The sequence below is a fragment of the Sturnira hondurensis genome, unplaced genomic scaffold, assembly GCF_014824575.4.
Source record: "Sturnira hondurensis isolate 20B ecotype Veracruz unplaced genomic scaffold, ASM1482457v3 Scaffold0010803, whole genome shotgun sequence".
NCBI lineage: Eukaryota > Metazoa > Chordata > Mammalia > Chiroptera > Phyllostomidae > Sturnira > Sturnira hondurensis.
In genome coordinates this window covers 1,010,446-1,036,695 of record NW_028083434.1, presented here as the reverse complement: position 1 = coordinate 1,036,695, position 26,250 = coordinate 1,010,446, and the positions used below count along the sequence as shown (strand labels likewise).

Here is a 26,250-nt window from a genome sequence, read left to right as displayed (position 1 = left end):
TTTTTCTATTTTCTTTTGTATTGTTGTTTCTATTAGAGTCATCCCAATTTTTCCCCTTTAGCCCGCCTCCATTCAGCCCACCCCTCTCGGCCATGGTCAGTCCCTTTCAAGTAATCATTTACTTTTGATGAAATTTCATAAGATGTTTCCAATGGAAAAACCTGTATCCTGTCTTATATGTCCTTGTTAACTTGTGAGAAGGAGCATAGAGATCAGTAAGAATTTGTGAGAATCAGAGGGAGAATGTGGCTGGGACTTGTACTTAACAACCTTGCAGGCCTTCTGAGATTGGAAATCATAATTTTTAGTGGAACCAAGTAGCCTATTTATACCTGTTTATTTGTTAATTTTTATTTTTCTCCCTAAAGTCCAAATGCATCAAGACAAGGAAGTGTTTGGAATACTTAGCTTAAAATACTAAGATACTAAATAAGTTTGTGTTAGTCTCTGAGGGGGTTCTCACATCACAGTGTCATTTTGATTCAAGGCTACAAAATGAACAGGCACTGCATGATTAAACAGTCTCTGGCCTGTGTACCAACATGGGCTGTAGCTTCTGACCACTGCCATCTTGCAGCAACTCCTGATTGTATTTATGAAGGAGGAGAACCTCGTCATCAGTCCATCTACTTCAACGATGCAGGCAGTCAGCACATTTAATCCTCATGGCTTTCTAGCAGAACATGACCAGTATCTTTGTAGATTATCAGATTTCAATTACAGTAAATAGATTTAACATTGTAATAATGTTAAAGTGAAAATATTGATGCTGCCCTAAATGTCCAATAAAAATGTGTAAAGTACAGAGGAACAACATATTGAACATCAGGGGACAAACAGGAAACAGATGCTCTCTTACTTACCATGGCAGTGCATAATAGTGTGCTTGAGAGACAAGTTTTTAATTTTATGAAAGTCTAGTTCTTGCTACTCTTGACTCTAAACTAGGAATAGCACTTCTCTTCATTTTCATCAGAGGTGTAATAATTTATTTTAATTTAATTCTCAAAAGCGTTTCTTGTGGCAAATTTGAGAGGTGCTAAGTTTAGTGCCACTTCAATTATAAAATGAACTAGGCATGTTAGCATGTTTGTTGTTGATAGTGGAACAGAATATTATATTCCCTTAATTATTGTTTCCTGGTCACTGTGGTTATTTTTATATGGAAATACTAGCATATTTCAAAATTATTACTCAAATTATCTTTTTTTTAAATATAATTTTTATTTAATTCTTGTTCACGTACAGGTTTCTGTCTTATATTCCCAACCCTGCCCGCCCCCCGCCCCATGCTCCCCGCCTCCCTCCCCTTTCCATCCCCCACCCTACTCAAATTATCTTACTGAAAACATGATAGTTCAAATCAGATTTATATCAACTATAAATGACTGTTAACAGTACTTAACTAGAATAAAGTGTGTTAGTTTTAAGTGATTCTATCAGAAAGAAAGTTAATCCCAGTGAAATTTCTTTTCTAATTTAACTCAGAATTTAAATGATTTTATTGCTGTTTTATGTGTCAGCCATAAAATACTTTTAGCATATGGATCATGAGCTAAATATTTATATAGATCCACCATGGGGGAGGGGTTAAAAACTTTTGTTTGATAGACTGCTGCCACCAAAAAGTACTATAGGAATAACTCTTTAATAGCTCTTTAAATACCTTGAATTTCTGAAAGCAAACAATATCAAGTTGCTTTTGCAGATTTTTCTCCTAGGTGACTTCCATAGTGCTTAGTCATAGAACATTGCATTTCCAACCCCATTTGGCCCTTTACTTTATAAATTATTTTATGAAGATCTGGTTCTTTTTACTAGTAGGAAAGAAAGGAAATTTGTTGAGGTCTTATGGGATTTTCTAATTTAATCTTTATTACATATTTTCCATTACCATTTAGTCCTCTTATATACCCCCCAGCAATCACTGTTGTCCATGTCCATGAGTCTTTTTTCCTTTTCTCAATCCCTCCACGCCCTAACCTCCCCCTGCCACTAGATGTCATCCTGATCTCCATCTATGAGTCTGTCCCTGTTTTCCTTGTTATTGCAGTTCGTCAGATTCCACATATGAGTGAAATCATATGATATTTCTCTTTCTCTGACTGGCTTATTTCCCCTAGCATAATGTTCTCCAGGTCCATCCATACTGTTGCAAAGGGTAAAATTTTCTTCTTCTGTATGGCCAAATAGAATTCCATTGTGAAAATGCACCCTAGTTTTATCCATTCATCTATTGATGGACGGACACTGGGGCTGCTTCCATTTCTTGGTAATTGTAAATAACACTACAGTGAACATAAGGGTGCTTACATTCTTTTGAATTTGTGTTTTGAATTCCTTTGGATATATTCCCAGAAGTGGGACTGCTGAGTCAAAATGCAAATCCATTTTTAGTTTTTTGAGGTATTTCCATACTGCCTTCCACAGTGACCGCACCAGTCTGCATTCTATGGAATATTTTTTTTATTTAATCAATATATATATATATATGTGTATATATGTATGTGTATATATATATATTTTTTTTTTACATTCAGTATTATTTTGTATTAGTTTCAGGTGGACAGCATTGTGGTTAGATAATCATATATTGAATACTTTACAAGGTGATCCCACAATATTTCCAGTACCCACCTGGCACCATACATAGTTATGGCACCATACATAGTTATTACAATATTATTGACTCTGTTCCCTATGTTGAACTTTACATCCCCATGGCTATTTTGTAATTACCAATCTGTACTTCTGAATCCCTCTACCTTTTTCTCCCAGTCCTCCAAACCCCCTCCCATCTGACAATCACCAGTCTGCTCTCTATGTCTAGGAGTATGTTTCAAATATGTTTGTGTATTTTATTCATTAGATTCCACATAAAAGTGAAATTATATGGTATTTGTCTTTCTCTGACTGACTTATTTCACTGAGCGTAATGCCTTCTAGGTTCATCCATTCTGTCACAAATTATAAGATTTCATTCTTTTTTTATGGCTGAGTAACATTCCATTCTATATTATGTACCCCCCTTTTTAAAAAAAGATTGTATTTATTTATTTTTAGAGAGAGGGGAGGAGAGGGATAAAGAGGGGGAGAAAAACATCAATGTGTGGTTGCCTCTTGTGTGCCCCATACTAGGGTCCTGGCTGGCAACTCAGGCATGTGCCCTGACTGGGAATCAAACTGGTGACACTTTGGTTCACAGGCCAGCACTCAATCCACTAAGCCACACCAGCCAGGGCTGTACCACCACTTTTTATCTGTTGGTCTGTTGATAGACACTTGGGGTGCTTCTATATCTTGACTATTGTAAATAATTTAGCAATAAACATAAGAGTGTACATATTTTTAATTAGTGTTTTGGATTTCTTCAGATATATACCTAGAAATAGAATCACTGGGTCATAAGGCAGTTTCATTTTTAATATTTGGAGGAACCTACACACTGTTCCATAGTACTTGCACCCATATGCATTCCCACCAACAGTGCACAAGGGTTCCCTTTTGTTCACATCCTCACCAATACTAGTTATTTGTTGATTTATTGATAGTAACCATTCTCACAGGTGTGAGGTGATATCTCATTGTGGTTTCAATTTGCATTTCTTTGATGATTAGTGACAATGAGCATCTTTTCATGTATCTATTGGCCATCTGTATGTCCTCTTTGGATAAGTGTTTATTTAGGTCATTTGCCCATTTTTCAATTGGATTGTTTTCTTGGTGTTGAGTTATATGAGTTCTTTATAAATTTTGGATATTAACCTCTTATCAGTTGTCTCTTTGGCAAATATCTTCTCCCATTTAGTAGATTGTCTTTTCATTTTATTGATAGTTTCCTTTGCTGTGCAAAAACTTTTTAGTTTTGGGGATTTTGTTAATGCTGTGTACCTTTTACTGATTTAGCAATCTTAGGCAAATTTCTACTCTTCCAAATTTTCATTTGACTCCTCAATAACCTAGAAGTTATGGGTTCACATGGGTACAAACAAGAGTGAGCAAAGTTAAACTGACCTACAGGGTTGTGTCAGTCTCAGATTTACTTCTGATGTAGTCATAGAGTTGAGATACTCTCATATACTCTGGGTTCAATTTAGTCTGTAGTCTCTGACAGGGTTCCTTTTAGAACTTATGAGTAATGGTACAGATGATCCAGTCCGCTTACCCATAATGAATCTTCTAGGCTTTTAGAGGTATGAATGTGGCATGGGGATTAGGGAAGGGCGTGAGTCACAGGAACACAGGTCTATATACAAACTTGTTCTATTCTCTTCTATATATTACATTCAAATAAATGTTTAAATAAATATATTTTTATTCTTCAACTACAGTTTACATTCAATATCATTTTGTATTGGTTTCAGCTGTATAGTATAGTGATTAGACAATCGTACTTTACAAAGTGTCATTCCCCCCCAATATTTCCAGTAACCACTTGACACCATACATAGTTATTACAATATTATCACTACATTCCCTATGCTGTACTTAATATCCCTGTGACTATTTTGTAATTGTCCGTCTGTACTTCTCAATCCCTTCACCTCTTTTACCCAGTCCCCCAGCTCAGCTCCCTTCTGGCAACCACAGGTCGGCTCTCTATGTCTATTAGTGCATTTCCGTTTTGTTTGTTCATTTAAAATAAATATAATTTTTATAGATATTTTGAACAGAGGTAACTCCAGCTCATCTTCAAAGGGAATAAAGAATGAACTACTCAATCAAGGTATAGTATTACTGTACTATATTAACTTTAAAGTCTAATATTTTGACAAAATTGGTTGTATAGAAAAATATTTAATTTATTGTATAATTTTAAAATACAGGTGTTACTGATGCATTCAAGCCTACAAGTCAACATTATGGAGACCCATCATCAAATCCAGTGGCTGCCTTACCTAGATTTAATCCTGGATCTAAATCTTCATCTAGCTCTGTTATTCAGAATGTGTCTAAATCGGTAAGTATTTCTAAAACCTCTATTACCTCAGGGACACGTTGAACATTATAATACCCGGTTAGAATTGTGGTCTATCAGAGCTAGTCACCATTTCTGTAGAACCATAATCACTGTAAGAAAATATCACCATCTTTATGATAGCTCAATATTCAAAGTAATAACTATATGAACTATCCAACCTGTTAATAAATCAGATAATTATATTTAGCTTAATTTAAATAGGTATAATATTGAAAACTATGCTATCTAAATAGTATAATCAGTAGTGAATATTGCATAATGGAAAAATTCTTAAGATAGTAAATTGAACCAGCTACTCTTAATTGAAAGATTATTCTAATGTCATTGTTGCTCTTTATTCAGAAACAGTTTTCAGAAGTTTAATTTTCAATATGTTTAACAGAAGTGATAGATAATGGTAATATGAAATATTATGTGTTAGTCTGCTAATATGGAGCTTTGTTCTAAATGCTAAAAATAAGTTAATCTCATTTAATTCTTACCACTTTTTTATGATGTAGGTACAATAATCATCCCCATTTTATAGTTGAGGAAACTGAGACTCAGAAAGGCTGTATAATTCATTCAAGGCCACACAGCTGGTAAACGATGGATTTACAATTTCAATCCAGGTTAACTAAGGTTTTTTTTTTTCTATTTTATTTATTTATGTTTAGAGAGAGGGGAAAAGAAGGGGAAAGACAGGGAGAGAAACAATCAGTGTGTGGTTGCCTCTCATACACCCGCAACTGGAGACCTGGCCTGCCATCCAGTTATATGCCCTGACTGGGAATCGAACCAGCAACTCTTTGGTTCACAATCCAGCACTCAATCCACTGAGCCACATGAGGCAGGGTGAACTGAGAGTTTTTAAAATATGCACATACACACATTTATCCCTTTTCGTATATATATTTTTAAATAGAAGCATTGCCTTAGGGCAGGGGTATCAAACTCATTTTCACTGGGGACCAGCCACATCAGCCTCATGGTTGCCTTCAAAGGGCCAAATGTAATGTTAGGACTGTATAAATGTAACTACTCCTTAACAGTTAAGCCAGAGCTCGATGCTGCCACTGGGTAAAAACAAGGTACTGGGCTGGATTTTGGCCCACAGGCCTTGTGCTTGCCACCTATGCCTTAGGGCAACAGTGTGGACCACAGACCACTGGGGTTCCCTGAGACTCTTTTAGGGTTCTGTGAAGTTAAAACTAGTCATAGTTAGACATTTTCCTATTTCACTTGTCAACATTTGCCCTGGTGATGCAAAAGTAATGGAGGGTAAAACTTCTTGTACCTTAATATGAGTCAAGGCAAAGGACCCAGACTATACTAGTAGTTTTTTGTATTAGTGACTGCTGAGCACCCACAGTAGAAAAATTTTATTTAAGTATATATTTCATGGCCTGGCTGGTGTGGCTTAGTGGATTGAGTGCCGGCCTGTGAACCAAAGGGTCACTGGTTTAATTCCCAGTCAGGACATATGCCTGGGTTGCGGGCCAGGTCCCTGGTTGGGGGCATGGGAGGGGTAACCGCACATTGATGTTTCTCTCCCTCTCTCCTTCCCTTCCCCTCTAGAGATAAATAAACAACATCTTTAAAAAATAAATAAAAATGGATAGAATGTTTTAAAAAAGAATATATTTTATTTAAGAATATCCTTGAAGAAATAATATCTTTTACTGATTTTATTAACTCAACTTTTGAATATGCTTTTTAAAAAATATTCTGTGTAATGAAATGGGTGAAGTGCATAAAGCATTTCTGTATATGCGGTAAAGGGTTTTTTCTTCAGCACTTGTGTGATTCAATTGCAAGCTGACCTCACTCTCCTTTTTAATGGAATGTCATTTTTACTTGAAAGAATGATGGAAAAAGCACCATATATTAATTATTTATTGCTGAATAACAATAATACCACAAACTTCGAAGCTTAAAGCAATATACTTGTTATCTCATGGTTTCTGTGAGTCAGGATTAGGATGTGGCTTAATTGGCTTCTCTCCTTCAAGGTATCATGAGGCTGCAATCAAGATGTTTGCCAGAGTTGCAGTAACATTTAAGACTGCTTATACTGCTTCCAAACTCACTTGGTTGTTGGTGGTATCCAGTTCTTTGTGGGTTGTCAGACTAAAAGCGTCAGTGTCTTGCTGATGTCAGCCACAAACTGCCCTTGGTTCCTTTCTATGTAGGCTTTCCTGACATGACTAGTTGCTTCCTCAAAACCAGCAAGGAAAAGAGTACTCAGCAAGATGGGCTTTTTAACAATCATGCACATGTTGTCACTTTTGCCATATCCTGTGGGTTAGAAGCAGTCACAGGTCCCACACATAACTCTAGGGAAGATTATATTTGGGTGTAACTATCAGGAGGGAGTCGTGGGGGCTACTTTTAGAGTCTATCTGAAACACACAGTTTTTCAGTCCTCAAAAATGTACGAAGTGTGCCCATCATAGAAAAGCAGTAATAGTGTTCTTGCCCAGGATAAAATTTGAGCTTTGAAGCAAAAAAATAGAAATTTGGTAAACTTGTATTTGCAGCCTGAAACACTTACCAGTAATAATATGAGCTCTGGACTACTAGTTCAAGAAACCAGGATTGAAAATGAAAGGAGACAGGAGTACTAATTCAGCCTTTGATCCTAACTAAAATACTGTCACAATCCCCCTGGGCCTACCTTTCTGAAACCAGAACCTTTACTCAGACTACTGGCTCTCAAATTTAGAGCCTCTAAGCATCCATGAACTGTTTTTAATGCCTAAAAAAAACTGAGCCCTGGCTGGTGTGGCTCAGTGGATTGAGTGCCCGCCCGCTAACCAAAAGGTCACCCATTTGATTCCTGGTCAGGGCACATGCCTGGGTTGCGGGCCTGGTCCCTGGTTGGAGGCCTGTGAGAGGCAACCAATCGATGCTTCTCTCACACATCGATGTTCCTCTCCCTCTTTGTATCCATCTCTTCTGTTCTTTCTAAAAATAAATTAATTAAAAGAAAAACTTAATAGGTGTATCTGAAGATGGCAGGCTACCAGAAATGCAAATCATTTTATTTTAGTTGGAATCAGATTAACTTAGTGGTGTTTTCACACTGTCCTAAGATGTTTGACACTAGAGGGAAAGAAACAAAAAGGATACATCATGACTTAAATGCAGATAAATGAAAATAATCCCTACATTGGACCCAGGGATAAAGATTAACAGAGAGTAGAGGGGTAGAATCTTTCGTGTTAGAAAAGTTAGAAACTAGAGCTTATTCAAACTCAGAATTTTTGTTTCTGTGAGCATGGTTGTTTAATCAAAGCTCCCCAATCAGGTTCCCAGTCCTGCTTTTAGAAAATAGAGCTTTTTAAAAATAGAAGTTTTTGTCAGTTCCTGTGGGGTAAGGTGATACCTGGGCATGATAGATTTTTTAAAAAAACTCTCTAGGTATCTTTAATGTACAGCCATGGTTGAAAAGAACCCATATATATTCTCAAATGAATTGAGATTCTTATTATTTTCTCTGAAATTTATAAACTTTTTCATTCTCTTTACCTCAACAATTCTTTTGAGCAATCAGGGAGATGATTACTATTTATTCTTTTTAAAGTCAGTGTGATGTAGCTTAAGGACACAGGCTTTGTAAGCAGGTCAACCTAGGTTCTAATTCCAACTTTATCATCAATAGCAAGCTGGGATGTGTTATGAACCTTAGTTAACCATATTTAAGTTGCCTATTTATAATATTAGGTACCTTACCATTGTATTTTGTATCTTTCTGAAGTATTTTATAAGATTCCAAAAATTCCCACGTGGAGAATTTTTTTAGCATGTTATTTGTTGAATAATGTATCTGCTCCCTGAAATGGTGGTACTTAACTGACGAGAGTTATCACCTAGAAAAGGGTTTAAAGTATTAACATTATTTGGAAGAACTTCTGTTGAAGAACTACATTGGACATTTGGAAAAATATCTAACTTGCACTAACATTATGGTTGGTTACAATTAAATCATAAAGACATTACTGATTTTATATAATATTCATAAAATCTCAAATGCAGAAACTCTCTGCAGTACCTCAATTTTGGGAATGGAATGGTTTGGGTCAGTCAACAGAAAACTTAGGAGCAAAGTAAGATTATTAAAACCTGATTGTCTCTCAACTTTTAAGCACAAAACACTCAAGCGAGATTCTTATATTCCCATTATAAAGGCAGTATTTGGGGGAGGTAAAGAAGAAACAGAAGAGGATGCAGACTGTATTTTGATTTTGTTTCTCCAAATAGTTAGTGTGGTATATAGAATATATCATTAATCGGGATTGTATTTTATATGCATATTACTATTCTTTTTTTCACTGAAATTTATATTGGAAACATTTTCTTTGCCACTGGATATTTCTCAAAAACATGATGTTGCATGATAGTCTGTGATTTAATTTGTTTAACCATTTCTCCATTGTTGGACATACAGATTTTCATTTTTTGCTGTAACAAATAACTCTTCATTAAATATTTTCATTTCCATAGCATGAATTCTTAGAAGCAGAATATTTGAAACAATTGGATCAAAAGAGTGGAATTTTTAAAGCCCTTGTTACATAACTGCCAATATTTCTTGCAGAAAAGTTTTAGCAAAATATAACTTCTACTTTGCCAATAATATAGTTTTATTTTTAACTTTTATTTCAAACTGATTTTATGTTTCCAGAAAAATTACTATAATAGAGTTCCCATATACTCCTTACCTAGTAGATGCTAATTTTGACAGAGTAGTAATTACCTTTGTGTTTTATTAGTTACTACTAATTAAATCATTAAGGTTATCTTTATAGTAGTAGCATACAGTTAAAAAATCACCTTTATAAAAGTTTGTGAAACAAAATAATTATAACTTTTTACAGGATTTTACAAAGAATTCATCACAAGTTGAATCGGATGATTCTTCGGATTTACTGTTTGACCTGACCCAGGACACAGTGCCACTGTCCCAAGACAGATCAGCAATTTATATAGAAGGTTTGGTTTAGCACTTTTTATAAATATAAAAAGAGAACTGTTGAATATATGTATGGAATGAATTTCTGTTCTGAAGCCAATACCTTCATGTTAAGTTTTTCATATATTGTGAGATGGAATAGTTTATGATTGCCTTTCTTGGGTGATTTAATATAATATTGTATTTAATAATATAATATTTTATTTATTTCTATTAAGTTGACTAACATGTATTCCATGACCTCATTCTCACTTGGAACCAGGCATAGGCTGAAAAAAACTTTATTTCTTTGAGTCAGGGGAGTCCCTTGATGCCCTAATACTATAGATTAAGTATTACTTATTTGGGAGGTCTTTAGTATGAAAAAAAGTGCATGGTTATAGTTGATATCTTCACAAGCTAAGTTAGTGTCTTTCTATCCAAATAAATTATGTAGATGTGACAGGTAAATATGATTATAAAGTGGTATTATAAAATGGCAGTAGTAAAGAAACTTTGATTTGCACATAATAAATAGTCAGTAAATATCCATTGAAGGAGTAATAAAAATTTCCAATTGAAGAAGAGCTATCATTCTTGGTATACTTTGCAAGTTCTTTATTATTGTTCTAAATATTCCTTAGAGGAATTTTGTCTTGTTGAAAATTCCCTATAATCAAAGCAATTACTGTTTCTTAATATAGCAAATTTGATGTACTTCACTAAAATGGAGCTAGGTTCACAAGAAAATTTTTTGCATGTTTAAATTGTTTACTTAACAAATTAGTATTCATTTCCCAAACCAAAATAGTAAGAAATTTATGGTAATATGTATACCAAAAATATTTTCCCATTTTGATAATACTTGGTCACCTATCTAGGTACATGGATATAGTGAGTAAAATAGCCAAGAACCAAAATAAATGAAGAGGAAAAGTACTTGTCTGAAATCTGACTTTATAAAGCACATGGTCTTGCCCTGGCTGGTGTGGCTCAGTGCATTGAGTATAGGCCTCGAACCAAAGGGTCACCAGTTAGATTCCTAGTCAGGGCACATGCGTGGGTTGCAGGCCCAGTTCCCAGTTGGGGGTGTATGAGAGGCAACCACACATTGATATTTGTCTCTCCCTCTTTCTCCTTCTCTTCCTCTCTCTCTAAAAATAAATAAATAAAATCTTTTTTTTTTTTAACACATGGTCTTTACTTTTTTTTAATCCTCACCCAAGAAACATCGATGTGAGAGAGAAGCACTGATTGGTTGCCCTCACATACATGCCTGGACCGGGGATGGTATGCATCTGGACTAGGGACCAAACCCGCTACCTAGGCCTATGCCCTGACTGGGAATCAAACTCTGAACCCTTTGGTTATAGGAAGACACTCCAACCAACTAAGCCACACCGGCCAGGGCAGCACATGATCTTTATTCATAGAAAAAGCCTGAATTCTTGAAGCTTATAAGGGGTAAAAATAGTGACTCCTACTCTCTCCACAAGTTATAGTACTATGAGGAGTAGAACATTGCCCTGATAGTAAATAAGGTTATTTATAGTTGATTAGAAAGATAGAGGTTTCAGCCTCTATTCCAAACATTTTTGTGGCCTTTATCAAGTCAACTAATGTCTTTACACCTCTTTTTTATATTATTAAAATAGATACTTTTATTTTTCTCACATAGTGCATTCTTCAGACCTGAAATCAGCCATTTGGAGATATAATTTTAATTCCTGCTCTACTTACCGTAGAGCTTTTTTGAGGCTCAAGTGAGATAAGTGAGAAGCAAGAAATACATTGAAGCCTTAAACACTTGACAATAAACAGTTGTTCACATGATATTTATGGATGCTAATATGTGCTATGTGTTCAGAAGAATGATTAATAGACTTTTGTCTAGGATGATCATAGAAGGTTCTTGGAGAAGATTGGACTTGAACTTGATTTTGGACAATGAGAATAGGATTTTATTGGCATCATTGAGTATAGTGAATAGCACAAGTCAAATGCAGCAGATATGAATAAGTTAAAGAGTCAGAATTTTAAACTGTTGAGCTCAGTGTGATTTTATTTAACTTGGAGATTTACCCATACTTTAAAAAATTATATATAAAAGTCTATTTTTACTATGCAGCCTGCTAGATACTCAGTTGCCTAGTCCAAAATAACCAGCACTCATTGGTTGTTCAGGTAACCTAAGCATGTGAGAAGAATGTTAGTGTGATCACACAAAAATCAGTCCCAAGTTTCTGCAGTATAATGTATTTGAAGATGGAAAAAAATTACTTCTATGTTATCTCAAAAACTAAAACACGGAGTTGATGTGGAGTTTCAGAATTTTTATCACAAATTACAATTGTGTTAATTTCTAAAGGACTTCTGCTGGGTCTGGTTGTATCCTAAATAGCCCTATCTCTCTTGCAAATGCCCTGAATTGCATCATCCGGCAGCCTTTAAGGCACGAGTAGCAAACACAAGGCCCTCCACCTTGCTTTATCTGGCTGCACCTTGTCCGCCCTCACCTTGTTTCTACCCGGTGGCAGTGCCGAGCTCTCACTTAACTGTTAAGCAGTAGTTACATTTACACAGTCCTAAAATTACACCCATCGCTTTGAAGGCAACCTCGAGGCTGATGTGGCCTCCAGTGAAAATGAGTTTGACACCCCTGCATTAGACTCGGGAATAAACAGATAATTTAAACTACCAGTCAGGTTGTTAAGTGGAAAAAGAACTAACTTGAGTTTTCCATAAGTATCTTAAAATGTTTCTCTAAATTTTTAGATTAGAAATTGTTTTTGTTTACAAGCACAAATGCATTTGCACATCTAAAAATAAATTCATTTTTGGAACTGAGTTTAGAATATTCTCTGTGCTTTAATTTTGGACGCTATTTTTTGGTCTGATTTTTTTCTTGCTACCTTTTTATAAATTTCTTTATTCAAAAACATCTTTAGAATTTTTTGCTTACCAGTTTATTTCATGAGTTTAAATATGTGTACTTTGTAATAGCTGTTTGTGCAATTTCTACCTATTGATCATATAAATTTTGATTATTCTTTATTGTCATTTGTATGATATGGTAATTCAGTTGTATTACCTTTAATTTAGCTCAGAAGTATTTTTACTGAAGTTTTAAATGTAAGACCATTTTAGTAGCATTTGTAAGTAATGTTCTCTACTAAAACATTCACTTTTTTGTTTACTTTTTAAATTATAGCTCTGGATGAAACTTTGCCTATAAAAAAACATTCTCTTATAGCAAGCAGACTTAACCCAAAAAAGCCAAAGACCAACGAAGATGTTTCTGAAATAGATTCTTGTGCTTCGTTATCTTTAGACAGCTCTCCTTCAGTGACAGCCTCCCCAGTTATGACATCAAAAGGTAAACATGAATATGGCGTATAAAAGAGAAATATAAGTGTCAGAAATTATGATAAATCTTAAAACTATTATTACTGGTTGTTTAAGGTTTAAGATGAAAATTTGAGTCATAAAAATCCTTAATTTATTTCAGATACCTCATCAATTGAACATAAAACTGGAATGCCTTTTCAAAGACCTTGCCCAAAGTGCAATGTTCAGTTCAATCTTTTGGATGCTTTGAAATATCACATGAAGGTAAAATTTTTCAAATTTTTATGTTTAGAAATACAAACATTTAAAAATACCAAAGATTGATATATAGTAAATAATAGTTTGTCTAGACATTTACGTAAACCTCCTCATTGATATTTTCATATAACTTAAGTAAAAATTGATGTTTATAATGATCATCTTCATATAAGATTTTAAAATCCTTCTCAAGTATCAAATTTTAAAAATTAAGTTTATATACACTACAGTATAGTGTATTATATTTTAATTTTTAATGAAAATAATGTACTAATCAGAGCATTCAATTGCTTAATCTTACATGTGACTTAAAATTTTCCTTTTTGCTTTACTTTTGGTCCATTTTTTCATATATATGTCACAGTATTTAATGAAACTTTTTTGTCATGCATTTTAATTTTCAACACTCAGATGTAAACTCCTAATGATGAATCATTTCGTATTATTTAAATGATTGTTTTAACTCAATCCAGAATGTAGTTTGTATAGTTGTTATAAATTCTAGCTTTATATTGGTGTAGGAAGCTCTTAGAATTAGGTTTTGGTAATTTTCAAAGTATTAATGAAGTATGGGGTTTAGGTATCAGTCCTTTTAAAATGTTTTAGTAGGTATTACAGTGTTCTGTGTGTCTAATCTGTAAAGCTAATCTGTGTTCTTCTTGCATGCCTGGTATAAATGACAGAAGGGGGAAAGGAGGCAAGAAAAAAGGCAGTGTAGATTATATGCAGGAGGGAAGGGGTAAGATGAGGACAAGGCAAAGAAGCAAATTAGGAAAAGTTATTACTATTTCAAAGTTTGACAGATTTTTCATTGAAATTCAGAATTTTCCCCAAAAATGTAATAAGCAAAGGGGCATCCCAGAATTCCAAATACAAACTTTTTTTTTCTTATGTAAAACTGTATTTGATTTATCACTATTTCCACCTCTCTGAGTGACTCCTGCTAACTAGACTTTGGGTTTGGTTTTATGTAAGAAGTAACTTCTACAGGTGCTTTCAGTTTTCCAATCTATGTAATACTGTATAGGGATACTTGATGTTTTTATGTTTTGCATTAGATGGAGAGAGAGAGAGAAAAGGGCTGAGTTTCTTAGTTATTTTTAATTTATTTAACTTTGGGGTAATACAGTCACATGATTCAAAAAGTATAAGAAGGTATACAGTAAAAAATCTCACACCTGTCTCCTTATTTGCCTAGTTCCCAATACAACTCACAAAGGACATAACTTTTTATTAATTTGTATCCTCTTTCAGTTGCTTTCTGTACATACAGGCACACGTAAATGTTCTTATTTTTTATTCATTTTATGCACAAAACATAGCATATTGTATATACCCCTGCATTTGGAGAAAGTGGCAAACATTCTCTGACGTGTAGCTTTTTTATCTTATTTTAGCATTGCTTGTGATTAAAACCATGGGAGACATACCAGTTAAAATTTTATAAATTACAGTAGGGATTTCCATTTTAAAAGTATGTGAATGTTATTTGGAAACTTGAAAATAAGGGGTGTTTTGGGGTAGGTATGGAATTTGATAGTTATCAATCAGATGTAATGTACTAATACGTTATTTAGGTTCCTATATATTTACTTATATTTGTCTGTCCTGCCATGGATTGAAAAGGGTGTCAAAGTCTCACATTATCACCACTATTTTCTTTGATAACTTCCAGTTCTGTTTTACAGTTGTTGCCATTTAGGAATATAGGTGAACCTATGTTTCTAAACCTCATTAGGAATGTACCCTTTTGTGTTTTTATAAACTGTCCCTTTTTGGGCCTTGATTCTGTTTTGTTTGATATCAGGCTCACAACCTTTGCTTTCTTATGGTGTTCATTTGCCTGTGACAATCTGTGTTTATCTTTTTTTATTTTCAGCCCTTCTTAATCAATTGGTTTTTTTTTTCACCAGAGTTGTTTTTTTCTTTCGTGATACTGCATGAAATTTCTCTTTTTTTTTTTTATTGTTGTTCAAGTATGGTTTTCTCCGTTTTCGTCCCACCACGGCTCTTCACTCCACCTTCAAAGCTACCCCATTTGGCTTTGTCCGTGTGTCCTTTATATATCTGCCCCTATTTTCCCCCGTTATCCCTCTCCCTGCTCTCCTCTGATTACTGTCAGTTCTTTATTTAAGTGTTTCTGGTTCTATTTTGTTTGCTTGTTTGTAGCAGTTGAGTTAAACGTTTGTATTTATTCATAGGATAGATTTAATTGGTCTGACAGGTTTTATTGATCTGAAGTCCATCATAATTTTCTTGTAATTTATTTTTTAAAGTCTTTCACTTTGTAATTGCATTGTGTATATGTAGTTTGTGTGTTTAGGAAATAGTTATTAAAGAATAGGGAAATTCTACAACTGAAAATTGTATACAGTAAGGGGATTATTGTACATAATTTATCTCATTGGCAATAAAATGCTTGCGTATGAAAGTATTCACCATTAAGGTCAGTTTATATGCAGTATTGATTTTATTCATGAAGTAGATTTCTATGATATTTCAACATTCTAGATAGAATGTGTTGAGGTTTTCAAGATGCAACTGATGCTTCATTCCTTGGGTCCCAAACATTTTCTAGGTACCTTGAGTCTGGGGAATGGCAATTTACCTGTGCTCAAAGTCTAGTTCCAACCAGACTTTACTGAAATACTACTATGTTAAACTATATTTTGACACATATATGAAATGTTTGATTTTGGGCCAAGTTGCAAATTATTATTAGATATTTATATCAGTAAAATTGAATTGAAAGGAAAAAAGTTGATATATAGCCATCCCTGACCTAAAGGTTTTCTGTTTGTTTATTTCTTTGTGAACATAAAAAAGGTAAATATTGCTTGAATTTTTTAGACTATATAAAGAAAGAAGCCAACATTTTGGTGAATATCATTCCAGGTACAGTGCCAAGCACAGTTTTACATGAACTGGCCCTAGTTTTAAACTCAAAATCAGTTTTTGTTATTTAATTTTTAAAAGAGATGTAAGTATGGTTTATATGTTTTTCTCTTTCAGTGTTGTTGTCCAGACATGCTAAATAAATTTTTGGAGATGATCAAAGTAGAAATTTCAAGTACTGAAAGTAAAGATAAGACTGGTACAGAGAAGGAAAAGTTGATCATGTTAGTTAGTGACTTTTACTACGGAAAACATGAAGGAGATGTTGACAATGAACAGAAAACTTACACAACCTTTAAATGCTTCAGTTGCTTGAAAGTTCTGAAAAATAATATTAGGTATGTAAATATTTCTGTTTCTGTTTGAAAATTGGGATGCTACAGATGTAATATTGTATCTTTTTTGCCATCTTACATAAGCAATTTTAACACTTTCTAGAAAGAGCAAAGGCATATTATCATGTTGAAAAGCTTTTGTCCTTTCTTTTATTTTAGGATTTTGACAGTTGGATCCATTTAGTTGTATTTCTTTCAGATAACATAAGAAAAGACAAATTTTATTTTAACCTGGGGGGAAATTACATTTTTTATATTTATCATTAAACTAGGAGGATATCAGGGGACATTTTTATTTTTTAGTTGCTTTTCAACCTTACTTTTTCTATCACAAAAGAACCGCTTAATCCAGTCTGACCTCGATAATAGTCTTAATATACTAATTTTTCAAGTCATATTTATAACTTTTGACACATTTAGTTTGTGGTACAAAGTGATTTTTAGAGGTGGACCAGTTCTTTGAAACATTTCTGCTTTGATTTGGTAATTTAGCACATTTTAAAAGTAGAGATTTAATTTTCAGTGGAATTTTGAAGGTTTATACATATATGCTTTAAATTGTAAGAATTTGTACTTTGCAGCCTTTGAGTTCTGTACACATTGCATATCTATCGTCCTAAGTGAGATATAGTAACAAGAACAAAGTAACTAGACATTGACAGGCATTTTTCATTGTTTATACCATGTAATCTGACATTGTTTTTCCAACATTTAATTATAAAAAATTTCAACTATTCAGCAAAATTGAAAATTTTACAAAAAGCATCTGTATGTATTTATCTACCTCAATTCTACCATTAACATTTTACAATACTCGTATTACTACATATTTATTCATTCATAGACTCATCTGATTTTTCTGATGTTTTTCAGAGTAAATTGCAGGCATCAGTGCTCTTCCCTTACATGAAATATATGTACCTATATTGTGACTCACACACATGTAAACTTAAAAATATTTACCCTTGATAACCATCATATGTAAGTAACATTCTTAGGCATCCTGTAGGTCATTAGTAAGCCCAGAATTTATGTTATTTTCTGGTGAATTTTAGATTTAGAATGAAGTACATAGAAAAATGCTGAACTATACTATAATATAAGTATAAACTAAATTATGAATACTATGTTTAGGGTAGGGCTTTATAATTTCCAAAGGTTTTTCAAATATTATTCATATGAGTTTTCACACTTCTTCACCTCCTTTTTATCAAGCCCTGATAGCCATCAATTGCTAATGGTCTCAGTAGCTTAACAGAAAAGAAGTTGTACTTTGACATACAACACTGAGACACTGTGACCTCCTTTCATGTTTTTACCATGTTTACAGTAAAATACATAAGAAAATACATTAGTAATTTTGGTAAAAATTATGGAAAGTAGCTCACGGTTAAGTTCCTTATTATACTTAAATGCTATGCATATGACAGTAGAAGTTCTATTTAGCAAAAGTTTTTTGGCTTTTCCTTTAAGATTAGTCATTTAATATTAAACAAGAAATTTTCTGTTATCATTTCAAAAGACTGGTTACAGATTTCTACATTATCAGACTATCTAGAAAGTTTAAGCTAACCATATTTTATAATATCTAGGAATTTTATAGCTTTTTTGACATATTATTCAGTAAATGAAACCTGAACAGTAAACACTGTCATATGTGTTAAATAACATTTTACCTTAACAGTAAAAACTAGGATGGCAAATTGTTGGTTTTAGAGAATGGTAGACGCTAATAGCTCAAGATTTCTGTTCTCTGCCCTATCAAGATATTGTTGGATATTTTTTTCTACATTGAGAATAACCAGTGTAGGGCTATTTTATTCTGAGAATAGCCTTGTAAAGGGTTTAAGCAGTGTGAGCTGCTGATAGGAGCATTGTAATAATTGAAAGATAGCTAGTTGATTGAGAGATTATTTTATACAGATTTTATTTCTTAAGTCATGAGCTGAAAGTTTAGTGGCTTATGCCCTTTATATGTCTTTAGGCAAGACTAAAACTTTAAAAATAGATTTGAATAGAATCTATCCCAATATAAAAGTGAAAATGACAGGAAAAAAAGACCTTTCAAAGTGTACCATAAGCAGCTCTAAAATGAACTAGTATTTTGGAAGTATGAAAAGATAAATGTCAAAGCCTCCATAATGATTGCTGTCTAGATTGATGACATTATCACTTCATTTCATTACTTCCTTTAGGGACTAATAGTGATTAATGGTTAATATTTGACACAGTCTTGTTATTTTGATAGAGTAACTTTATTTTGAAGTTCAGTAAAAAGTTTCAGTAAGCTAAAGTTTCAGTTTCTACTAATCTGACATAGTAGAAGTAGAAATGGATGGTATTGTACTAAAACGTTCATAGCCTACAAGTTAAAAGGAACAATTTGTGCTAAAAGGAAACTAGTACCATTAAATGGTACCATTATCAGTATTAAAATACTGTAATTTAATACTTATTAATGCATTACATGTATTTAGAAACCAAGACACATAAAAATACTAATAATTTTTCCTTTAGCAGCTGAAACCTATTTTATGTATTTAAGGCCTTCAAAAGATTTCTCTCCTGACTCTATAGTAACAGCTTTTGATGGTAGGGTTTTCTTCCTTTAAGTATTTTGTTTTAAAATGTAAATAGTATTTCGTATGTGAAAAAGAAGCCTGCTGTTTTTCTTGACCAAAAATAATTTTCATCTGAAATAATGGTGGAGAGTTCTAGCACATTAGTGGTATTTCATATTAACTATTAATGGGTTATTTTAAAACAAATCGATTATTTTGTACAAATAGATTTACTAAGCCACTTAATGAAAGTGATCATTTAAAGTGCACATTTTTCACCATTTGGTTGGTCTCAGTGGGTTGAACTGTGGGCCAGGGGGCTGGTTTAGGGCATGCAAGAGGCAGCCGGTCAATGTTTTTCTCCCTCTCTTTCTCCCTCCCTTCCCCTCTCTCTATAAAATAAATGAAATCTGTAAAAAACATAAAGTGCATACTTTTCTAGAGGATTTTGCAGCTTAGAGATATTATTTTGAGTAATATAACTGCTGTTTTAACATTTAGGCTCAGATACTTATTTATGAGGTTTTTCGTTGGTTATAAATCTGAATATTTGCTCCTGTTGACAATTATTTATAGGTTTATGAACCACATGAAACACCATTTAGAACTTGAGAAGCAGAACAGTGAGAGCTGGGAAAGCCACACCACCTGCCAGCACTGCTACCGTCAGTATCCCACACCATTCCAGCTGCAGTGTCACATTGAGAGTACACACACACCTCATGAGTTTTCTAGTAAGTCACAATTTCACTGAAGTCCTGAACATGAATGATTTTCATCGTCTAAACTATGAGGAATCCTTAAGAAATCTGATAGAAAAAATAAGAATAAGAAATAGACTTGGTAGTTTGAGGGCAAAGTTGGAAGACAAGTTTCAACTTGTAGAAACTTTTCAGTACAATTACTTACTAAAATTGAAGTTCCTTTTGTAGATAGGGCATAACTCATGCATTGCGTGTAAGGGGCTAAATTAGAAAACCAGATTCCCTCTTTTGCAAATATGAAATCAGTGGTCTTGATTTATACTCTAATAAGAAAAGTAACTGCAATGAAAGTTAAAATCAGAGTGTGGGGTTAAACGTCTTGGATTCAAATTCCAGCTCTGCCTCTTAATACAACTGCAAGTTCTCAGGCCAGTTACTTAATCTTTCTGTGTCGCAGGTTCCTCGTCTGAAAAATGGGAATTATTAAGTAAGCTAATACAAGTAAAGTTCTTAGAACAGCGTTAACAGTGTTAACAACTATAGAATTATTGGAACCATCATCACTATTACTATTATTACTTGTTGCTATTGTTATAGGTGTACAAAATGAACCTCTTATATGTATACATCCTTAATATGGTGCGATGTGTTTTTTTCCAATTTCAGCTATTTGTAAAATCTGTGAATTATCATTCGAAACAGAACATACTCTTTTACAACATATGAAGGACACTCATAAACCCGGGGAAATGCCATATATTTGCCAGGTACACACACATTTTATTATGTACTTAGGTGTTCGTTTAATTATCATGTGCCACGAAATAATGTTGTTCTTTTGAATGTTTTAACTATTCAAAGAAAAGTTACTAAAATTGAAGAGCCTCTTTAGTCATGGAAACTCCCCTGGTTTAATTTACATATGTATGGGTGGTGGGTTGGATTTGGCCTGTGGGTCATAGTTTATTGACCCCTATACTAGAAAAACAGAATACTCTGTTGGAAAAAGACAAGCATATGGACTTTATTACCAAGAAGGGAAGAGTATGGACATGCCAGAAAAACAGCAAATGCTGTTAGTTATGGGGAACTCAACTAAATGCTTTGTGGCCTTTATTTTCCTAGAATTTGAACTGGTTCCCAATAAAATAGCAAGATAAAGATAAATTGCCTCTGTCATATCCTGGATGCTATTTAAAATCCTAAGAAAAGAATACTCCATTTTATATAGCAGGATAAACTTTATAGGATGAAAGGTATCAGAGTTTGAAAATTTAAGTCAAGGGAAGGGGTAGTAATCTAGTTACATTTAGGAATATATTTTTAAACTTTGAGTGATAACTTTTCTTTCAAAGATTATCATTATTATTTACAGTAATAAGATTCTTCATTGTATAGGCAGCAGAGCTGAGTTAGTAGAACGTAATGTTCATCTGAACAAAGGATTCATCATTGCTACTTTGATGTACTTGCATATCAGTTAAAAATTTTGAAGTTAAACTAAACCTTCTTTATATTTCTAGGTTTGCCAGTTTAGATCATCATCATTTTCTGATGTAGAAACTCATTTTAGAGCATCCCATGAAAACACGAAGAACTTGCTATGTCCATTTTGCCTCAAAGTTAGTAGAATGGCAACCCCCTACATGAATCATTACATGAAACATCAGGTGAGATTTAGCAGTTCTTATGTGTTTGTTTTGTCTTGCTGAAAAGGGGTGTGTGTGTGTGTGTGTGTGTGTGTGTGTCACTTAAACCATTGGCTAGATTTGTTCTAGAAAGAAAGCAAATTTGTTGCAAATGATACCATTTACAATTTATGCTGAATTACTTGTGAAACTTCCACTTCCTTTATTTGTCTGCTTCCTGGTGATGATGAGGCTCATGAATAGGGAAAATTCTGAAAGACAGGTAGAAGTAGGAACCCTAGAGTGGAGGAGAAGCTAGAATATGAGTGGAATATTAAGTTGGATATTTCAGGGGTCTAAGAGTGGTAAGAATGGGAGTGGTTTTGAAAGTAGTGAATCAGAAGCAGGGAAAGGGATAAGTATGAACTGAGTAAGATAAGATCTAGGGCTCATAATCTTTTCCCTTTTTCTCTTCAAACTTTATTTCTAATTTCTAGCCCATTTTTTTATTATGCAAAGACGTGGTTCTCTTCAGTGGCCTGGAACGGTCTTTTGTAGCAATCAGTGACAAAGGAAACAGCAATGAGATTTGTTTCTAGATATGTAAACTATGCCAGAGAATTATGTTTACATTATAACTTGTTTTCTGGATGATTTGCCAGTCCTGCTGTGCGATCTCTCAAATGCCAGTATTAGTGCTTTCATCTTTCCTTTGAATTCTCATTTTATGCCCGCTTGCTCTTTCCCTGACACAACTAGACCATCCTTTATTTTGGCTGAAAGCATTGGTGTAAACCTATTCTTAAGTGTATGAAAAAGCAATGAATGGTACCTTTGCCAAAACCAGAAGTCATGAATTCACTGAATCTGATTATGCAATCAAGGTTTGTCTTCTCACAGATCAGCTCACTACATAGTATTGATTACATTGTCATGGCCATTTATTCAGCACTACTGCTAACATTGCTTTTAATTCTAGTTGCCTGATAATCATAAAATCAACTTGTACTTGTTAATTGGAAAAAAAATCATAAAATTAGCATATCCAAATACATTTAGGGCCATCTATGTTATGACTGGGATGGTACCAACATGCTTAGATTTTTATCCTGGTATGCCACCTTACCCTTAAGAACTTCTGACAAGATCTTTCTGTTCTAGGGTCTGTACCAAATGTTCTATCAAATGTCAGTAGATGTCTGCTCTAAATTTGTTCCTGGAAAAAAACTCAGTACATGGCTAGATTTATAAAATTAAATGATTAGCTTTTGTTTATTTTCAAAATAAGACTTTCAGAGCTTTTAATATGCTAAAAATAAAAAATGTCCAAGCAAGGGGTATTGTATATTTTATCCCCAAAATTTATTTGACCATTGAAACCTTTATTTGTTCAATACCTGTTAACATTTCTTGAGGATCAGGATTTGGGAAACACTGGTCTTGACACTCTATATTGAATCTTTTGACCTTTGATTTTGAAAGGAAGTAGGAGATAAAAGCTCTATTTCATTATGAAGCTTTTAACATAATTCTATCTCCCATGCTTTACTAAACTCCAGGGTACAGTGTAGGTGTGGAGGGAGTAATATATGCTTAGAAAGGTAAGAAAAAGAAGAATGGGCCTGCTATGTGGACTGTGTCTCTTAAGTGGTTTATATGATCTATGGTCACTCTTCGCACCTCAAGTTGTACATCTAAACTTGCCATGTGTAAAGGAAAGAGTTAACCAAGCAGGTCTGAGTTGCTTAAATCATGCACATTTTCAGAAGGGTCTATTTGCATAACTGGTCTTGGCTAACTCCTAGAACCTTTGTTATTAACTGAGAAGTGTTTTACATGCCTGCAACCTTCAACTGTGTTATGATTATGGCGAACACTTCCTTTTCTTCTGGGCATCTGAAGGTTTGGTGACTGAACCCATGAAAAAAATCTCAGCTCTTAGACTCAAGAGAGCTTCCCTAGCCAAAACAAACAACAACAAGAAAAAAAAACCCAACACTTCATAGATGTTGCTAGGGGATTGAGTAAGTGTGTCTTACACAACTCCACTGGGAGAAGGCCCTTGGAAACTGACACCAGTATCCTCCAGACTCCCATGCACTTTCTTTTTCTTTATCAATCCTGCTCTGTATCCTTTCACTGTGATAAATCAGAACTGTGGGTATCACAACTTCTAAGTCTTATCATTCCTCCTACTAGAGCACAGGTGGCAAACACAAGGCCCTGGGGCTGAATCCCGCCCTCCACCTTGTTTTATCTGGCCAGGCACCTTATTTTTGCCCGGCGGCGGTGCTGAGCTCTCACTTAACTGTTAGGGAGTAGTTACATTGATACAGTCCTCAAATTACACTCAGCCCTTTGAAGGCAACCGCAAGGCTAATGTGGCCCCGGTGAAAATGAAATTGACTCTGTACTGGATCATCAAACCTGGGAGCAGTCTTGGGGACTACCTACACACCTCGGGTGCCCGGGGGTTTTGTAAGTTTCAAGCAGCTAAGAGGGAGGCGGTCGGGAGTCAACAGAGGAAAGGCTCTATTAATATGAAAGGTCACCAGGTATCCTTCAAAGTATTTGCAATTTATGTAGCTGTTCACAAAATACTAAAAAATCATAGCAGGATTATAAGCTTATAATTGCGATGACATTAATGAAATTTACATAAGAATTGTTGAGTCTAGAGGCAATTTTATTCTTTTTGAAGACTGGTTGTAACTTTTTTGTAAAGGAATGTATTATGTTTTGAGTGATTTTAGAGCTAACAATACAGTTTGTACAACTTTTAAGAAAGGGTGAAGGATTTCAGATGTGTTATATAGCCTCATTAGATCTTTATAATAATAACAAGCAGTTAATTTACACTAATCACTTACTGTATGACAGTTACTAGTGTTTTTACTTGTATTATCTTGTTTAATCTTCACCACCACTATACAAAACAGGCATATGGTCATTCTCATCTCATAGATGAGGGAACAAAGCTTTGTAGAAAGTAAGTTACTTGCCCAATGTCACATTCTCTAGTAAATGGCAGAACCAAAATTTGATTTACATCCAAAGCTTTTATCTCAGAGCCATATTCTTCTTTGATGTTATGTCTGAAGGCAGATTTACAGATAGTCAGGATTGACCTTGAAATCCTTCAAATCACCCAAACAATATAGTACGCTTGTCAAAAGTTTAACAGACACTCTTCTTTGACCTTGGAACAGATCACTGTTGTTTTTGGTTGAACATGCTATGCTATTAAAAAATGTACTTTATCATCCTTAGCACATTGTGAGCATGCCTGAGTAAAATAGGTATGCAGATTTGAGTCCAACTAAAGGAACAATAGATTAATGCCTCTCATCTCAGGTCTCTGGGCAAATGCTCATGGAATGGAATGGCAGACATTGGAACTAGTTAAACTGTGCCTGCTTTTTGTGTGCATTCTCTGTCAGTCTCACTATTTAACAAATACAGGGTAGGACAAAGGTAGGTTTACAGTTCTTCATATGGAAAATAATACAATAATTAATAAATAATAATATAAGAATAAACTGTTTTTTTGTATACTCACAACTGTAAACCTACTTTTACCTCACCGTGTATTTATTGAGTGCCCAATATATGCCAGGGGCTGTTTTTCAGAAATGAACAAAACAAAGTTCATGCCTTCTAAGATTGCATTATAGTGAAAAGTGTGTGTGTGTGTGTGATACGTACAGTGTAGCCCATTTTCATATTATCATGTGTTTGAATAATTTCTACTTCACATTTAAATTCAAAAAGCTTTCACCCTATAAATGCTATAGAACTTGTCCCATTGGAACCTAATTGTTGTAATTTTCATGTTGATTGCCTATATAGTAACAAACACTTTTGAAACCCAAATACGAATGCAAGAAGTGCTTTTAAATAATGAAATGATATTTTGGTGTTATTTATGATGGAATATGGTAAAATACTGATTTTTACATTGTTTAGGTGTTAGAATTAAGAACAATTTCAGGTCCCAGGGTTTGTGATAGTAGAAATTACTATTTATAATATTATTTGTAAACAGAAAAAAGGAGTTCATCGCTGTACAAAATGCAGACTACAATTTTTGACCTGCAAGGAGAAACTGGATCACAAGACACAGCATCGAACATTTATAAAACCTAAAGAGCTAGAAGGTTTGCCTCCTGGTTCAAAAGTGAGTTTTAAATATGTTGTATTTTAACATTTTGTGTGATAATAGAGATAAACTCCTGCCTGGTTTTATCTATTGAACATAATAGTAAAATTTTAATTTTAAGATTTGTCTTATGTTTGGAAAGAAAAACTTCTGTCCATTCTTTTCTGAGTTGATTGACGTGTGCTAGCTAACTTGGATCATATTTCTTTGTACTGAGTGCAAGTAGATTAACTGCAGCCTAAATCAACAGGGAGAATATTCCTTCAATATTCTGTTGGCTCTTTTAGAGCCATTCCAGTTGGCAGCATATATATGTCTGCTTCAACCACTACACTATAAGGTCAGGAATCATGTTTAATTTATCTTTGTGTCTCTAGTGCATGTCATAGTGCCTCGAATGCCATGGTTTGTTGAAGTTAGTATTACTCAGTGTTCTCAGAAAAGCAAG

The 26,250-nt window shown here is 34.1% G+C and overlaps 1 protein-coding gene across 6 annotated transcripts in view; it reads left to right on the top strand.

Annotated features, from left to right (window-relative positions):
- Positions 1–26,250, top strand: part of ZNF280C (zinc finger protein 280C) — a 68,043-nt gene that overhangs the window by 24,278 nt on the left and 17,515 nt on the right. For 5 of the 6 annotated variants that reach the window (XM_037059324.1, XM_037059325.1, XM_037059326.1 and 2 more), the window contains 10 exons: positions 4,661–4,726; positions 4,827–4,960; positions 9,841–9,955; positions 13,126–13,290; positions 13,423–13,526; positions 16,533–16,753; positions 19,888–20,045; positions 20,682–20,782; positions 21,539–21,685; positions 25,689–25,820. In XM_037059324.1, coding sequence (XP_036915219.1) covers positions 4,661–4,726; positions 4,827–4,960; positions 9,841–9,955; positions 13,126–13,290; positions 13,423–13,526; positions 16,533–16,753; positions 19,888–20,045; positions 20,682–20,782; positions 21,539–21,685; positions 25,689–25,820 — 1,343 coding nt within the window. The remainder of the gene's footprint in view (positions 1–4,660; positions 4,727–4,826; positions 4,961–9,840; positions 9,956–13,125; positions 13,291–13,422; positions 13,527–16,532; positions 16,754–19,887; positions 20,046–20,681; positions 20,783–21,538; positions 21,686–25,688; positions 25,821–26,250) is intronic. The other variant, XM_037059329.1, reaches the window with a different exon arrangement.